Consider the following 5117-nt stretch of genomic DNA (forward strand, 5'->3'; position numbering starts at 1 on the left):
AGACTTGGAGATGCCCACAATCAGACAGACCAGGGTGGGGCCAGCTCTCAGGCTTGGTCTTTTGTTTGTGGAGGGAGACCCAGCCCTGACAGCCCGGGCTGTTAAAAAAGCACTAGGCGCCTAACCACCACCTCAACCGTTTCTCCAAACTGTGACAGCCCTCTCTTCTCCACCTTCGGCAAGTGCATTTGCAAAGACGACTTCAAAAAAAAAAAGAAAGAAAGAAAGCAACCACTAAAACCCAGAAACCCAGAGAACTCCGTCCTCAAGAGAAGTATGCCACTGACACCCCCTTCACCCCGAAGGGTCTCGAAAGCCTCCTTCCTGCTCCCACACTCCCGAAAGTACCAGCTCCCTGGCTGCCCAGGTGCCTGCCCTGGGCTGTCTGACTGTGAGAAATAAGACTGTGGAATAAGAAGGAGGAAGTAAAAAGCCAGATTGCCAGGTCTTCTGTCCTCTCCTTTCCCCCCCAGAACATAAAAAGTAAATAACAATAACAATAGGAGCAGAGAAGCTCCAGGTTCTGGTTTAGGGTCACTGCTGCTCCCCACCCCAACACACACACCCGCCCCCAAATGTTCAGAGGAAAGAGGGAGAGAAAAAAGAAATGACTATCCGAGGGCTGGAGGTGTAGACGCAGAGGGGCGAGAAACCAGAGGCTCCTGGAAAAGCTGCTCTGCCCCCCTCCTCCCACAAACCACCACACCAGCCTCAGAGACCACGACCTTCCCCCCAAAAACTTCGCGCTACCAGAAAAGAGAACTTTCAAAAAAAAAAATTCCCATCGCTAACCTCAAAGTGCACCGTTTTGCTCTCTCTGCAAATCAGTCCTCAAGCCTTGATCTAATCCCGGCTTTTCTGAGTCAAGGTGAACCCCATTTCTCTGGGCCCCCCCTCCGCTCCACCCCCAGCCCGGCCCCCTGGCGAGGCCGCGTGGCCACTGGCCTCCGCAGCCGGGTCCCCTCGCCTCTTGCTTTCTCTTTGCCTCCACCAACTAGCCTGCCTCCCTCTCCCTCTGCCGACTTTCATGTACTGAACACGCAGGTCTGAGTTCCTCAGTCAGCCTAACCGCATCCGGACTCTATTAAAGTTCCTGGCGCGGGACAAACAATGCGACTGTCGCGTGCAGCAGTCTGAAAATAATTGGATTAGCTAAAACGTATCAACTAAATAGAGACAGTCCTGCCCAGGCAGTCGGAGTGAATGTCACCCTGGAAAAAAAAAACAAAAAGCCCTGAAAAGTGATCTCATGGTCACTGGGCTCCCAGAGTCCTCCCTCGGAAGTTTTTTAAACCGGGCTTTTGCAAAGCCTGTTGCAAGGCAGCTCATCCTACCCCTAAGAGAGCGAGCGAGAGAGCCATCTCCATCACCTCTGTGTACGTATGCAGGAGCTCTGTGGGTGGAGGGCAGAAGTGAGGCGTTGGAAGGAGCCAGGATGCAGACACCCCGCCCCGCCCCCGCCGAAACGGAGCCACCCTAGGAGACCGAACGATCTTTGAAAAATCATCTTTTGAAAATACAGTCGAATCTCAAGCGAGAGCCCTGAGGTCCCTCCACCTCGTGGGTTAGAAGCAACATTGGCGATGCGTTACTTTAATCTGAGAGCCAGAATATTTTGTGTGGGTTGGGTGTTTTGTTTTGTGTTTTAAAGCAAAGGTCTACACCAGGAGAATAAAATCGCGGCGCCCGTTTAGACAGACCGTCCCTGTCTGAGGGAGGATGAGCAGAGGAAGGGAGAGACCCGCACCTAGGGAATGTTGTTGAGTCCTCCGTGCCTCCTCGGCCTTCCGATCCGTGGAAGACTGGGTCCTGAGGCACCTTCCTGCCGCCACCACCCCCACCCCGCACCCCTGCCCCAGCCTGTGTCACCACTTGCAGCCAATGGTCCCTTCTTCTGATTTGCCTTCTGGTTTTCCCAGGGCAGAGCCCACCGCTCCCAGAAGTTAGCCTGACAGCCCCCTTTTCCACGCCAAAAATATACGTGCTGTTTTTGCCGGGGGTCCTGACCACCCCTACCCAAAAACACCCGTGCTTTAATTACACGCACCCGTCTGACTCGTCCTGTCTGCAGGACCCCCTCTGAGCTCAGCCCGGAGGAACAGGCAGAGGCCAAGGGGAGGCGGGGGGGTCACGACGGACCTGTGCCTGCTAAGGTTTCGTTTTAGCATTAGACACCAAAGATTTATTCCCTCAGCCTCCCATTTGGTCTTGGAAACGGACTAAAGGTTACTGGCAGAACCCAGAGGTCCCCAGGCAGCCAGGACAGGGGTGTTTGTTCTTGTTTGTCTTTTTCCTTCCCCAGCTCAAGGGGGTGAGTGGGGAGCGGGCCTGGGTAAATTAGATCCTACTTCCCTTCTGCTCTGAGGACTGGAATGAGATAGGACACACCTCATTCTTTCCCCGCTGCAAGAATGGGAAGAAATCAAATCTCAGAAGGGTCTGGAACACCAGCCAGCTCCCCTGAGGGGCCAGACTGCCGCTGCCCTCCTCCCTGCCCTGGATTTAGGGGAAGGGAGAGGAGGGAGGAGGAGAAAGGGCCTTGGGTGGAGGGGGTGGGGGCAGGAAGCTTCCTACCTGTGCTGGATCTCGCCTTGGGCCTCGACTTACACCCGAAGCCGGTGGGGGAGCCCCCCAGCAGGCTGCTGGGCGGGAAGAGTCCGGAGCTGTACTCGGGCACGTAGGGCGGGTAGGTGCTGATGGGGTGGTGGGCCGTGGAGGCCGCCCCTCCCAGGGTGCTCATGCTGCCCCTCGAGTGCGTGGCCTCGAGCTTCATGCTGTCGGGCAGCGGCACCTGGTACTTGATGCACTCCTTCTCGTCCTGCCGGGCCGAGCCGGCCGAGCCCGGCGTGGACAGGGACGGGTCCGGGGACACGTCCTTCGGCGGGGTGGGCGGGAAGGTGAAGAGGTGCGGGCTGGAGTGGCCCGCCGACAGCGAGGATGAAGAGGCTGGCGGGTAGACGGAGAGGGGCCCCGGGGAGCCGTGGTGGATGGACGTCTTGGAGAAGGGGCTGAGGTTCCAGGGTGAGGCGGTGTGGTGGCTGCCCAGGGCTTTGCTGCCATCCAGCCAGGGCAGGGATCCGTGCAGCAGGGGCGGACGGCACACCTGGCCCCCTGCGCAGGGAAGGGGAGATGCGGGGGTGGAGAGAGAGAGAAATGCCCGTGAGAGCAGCTTGGGGGGGGGCCCTCTGCCCTCCACCCCAGCCTCCCCGCCAGGGACAGTCCCACACACACACTGGACCGGGCACAGGCTGGCCCACCCTCGGTGCCCATGTCTCCCACACCAGTGTCCCAGCAGATCCAGCAGGAGGAAGGGCCTGGGTCTCCCACAAGACAGGCGCTGGGAGGGAGCGGGCCGGCCCCTGGCCTTATATGGGCCCTACAGACGCACTTTCTAAATGGCCTCCCCTGCGGTCCCTCTCTGGAACCCGATTTGATTTATTGGTTTCCATCAATGGCCCAGCGCCCCCCATCCCAGACCTAATCCCGGGCAGCCTGATAAGAGTCGACTGTGAATAATGAGGCCCGAAGTGGGGAGCCTGGCCGAACACTGCTCCCGCACCAGCAAAATACTCGGACCCTGGAGAGAGGCCCGCCTCTCTGGCCGGGTGCAGGGAAGGAGAGGGCCTGGAAGGGAGGAGGGGGAGCGTTTGGGGGTTCCCTTCAAGTGACCCCTCTGCAGTGCCTTCACAACTGGCAAAGGCCTGAAATGCGATTTGCAAGGGAATATTAATTGTTCGGACCACTGGAGGAAGTTTGCAAGGCTGGGCCCTGCCTCTCACCCTCCCAAATCCTACAGAAAGCAAAATAAAGTAAATCTGCATGCGCCCTCAAAGTTGTCATTCCACCAGTGCAGCATGTGAGTTTTCACCTGAGCCCCTGAGCCACCAAACTCCGGTTTCTGCGTCTACAGTTCACTTAGCCCCAGAGCAAGCACAGTTTCCAGAGGACCCTGCCTCAGACAAGCCCATCCACTCTGAGAGGGGGTAAATGCAGACTGTAAGTGCAAATCCACACTCTTATTGATCTTTTAATCCACTACCTGCCTCGGCATTTGACATTCTATTTAACCATTAAGAACAATACTGAAACTAAAATCTTGAGAGAGGAAGGGGAGGGGAGGGGGAAGGAGAGTTCTCTGAACGCCAAGGGTCAAGATTCATGTTATGCAGGAAGTAGCATAGTAAATAATATTAAGTCTGCATCTCCATTTCCACTTAACTGCTGATCTGCTCAGACAGAAGCAGGGCAAAGAGCGCCCCATGGGCAGAAACAAGGGTGTAAAACCTGGTGACAGCAGGGCAGAGGATGGATGCCTGCTGCAGGAGGGACTGTCCTCGCGCCTCTGCCACTGGCTCCAAGTAGGGGGGCCGTGGAAGACCTTGGCGGCCTGCACTAAGAAGGGCTCACATTTTCTCTGCCTGAAATGGTGCCTCTGTTTCTTCTTCAGGGAGGCTGGAAACTTAGAGCTCCCCCACCCCCACCCCCACTATTTAGGGCTGGATTTCTTAACATTTCAGAACTCTTACAAACTTTTCAAGGTGAAAGAGAAAGGAAAAAAAATAATAAAAGACAACTGGGATCAATCAAGAAACCTGGTGGACCCTAACTCTTCCCTGGGAGCCTAATGGGACCGTCCTAGGCTGGAGGGGACAGGAAGGCAAGAGTTTTGGGGGTGCAGGCAGCGAGGTGACCGAAAAGCAAGACGCAGGAAAATTCTGTGCAGCCGGGAATCTAGGAAACTTCCAATATCTCAAATTTAAGACAGTCGTTTCTCCACCAAACCCAGCTCCACTGACCTAAGCTGCAGTCCCCAGAGCCAAGAGGCAGGAGACCCGCCCCAAGAAACCGAATGCACTGGCTTTGGGGAAAGGTTAAACCGTAACAATCATAAAATGAAAACAAAAAACAGGAGTGTGACTACATCTCCTACATCTCTCTCGGGCCTTCCAGCAAAGGTGCGGGAGGAAGACAAGGAGGCAGGGCAGCAGGAGCCCCCGGAGGAGGAACTCAGGCTGAGTTGGGGGCAGCGGGACCCCGGGAGGGAACCGAGTCCCAGCCGGCTTCGGCCCGCTCCGGCTGCGGGACCCTCGGGCCGCGGCCGCAGAGGCCGAGCCCGG

At 56.8% G+C, this 5117-nt stretch overlaps 1 protein-coding gene across 1 annotated transcript in view; it reads right to left on the reverse strand.

Annotated features, from left to right (window-relative positions):
* Window positions 1-5117, reverse strand: part of GATA3 (GATA binding protein 3) — a 23382-nt gene that overhangs the window by 13605 nt on the left and 4660 nt on the right. The window contains exon 4 of the mRNA XM_029955591.1: window positions 2575-3111. Within this exon, the coding sequence (XP_029811451.1) occupies window positions 2575-3111 (537 nt within the window). The remainder of the gene's footprint in view (window positions 1-2574; window positions 3112-5117) is intronic.

This window comes from Suricata suricatta, chromosome 10 (genome assembly GCF_006229205.1).
Source record: "Suricata suricatta isolate VVHF042 chromosome 10, meerkat_22Aug2017_6uvM2_HiC, whole genome shotgun sequence".
Classification (NCBI taxonomy): Eukaryota; Metazoa; Chordata; class Mammalia; order Carnivora; family Herpestidae; genus Suricata; species Suricata suricatta.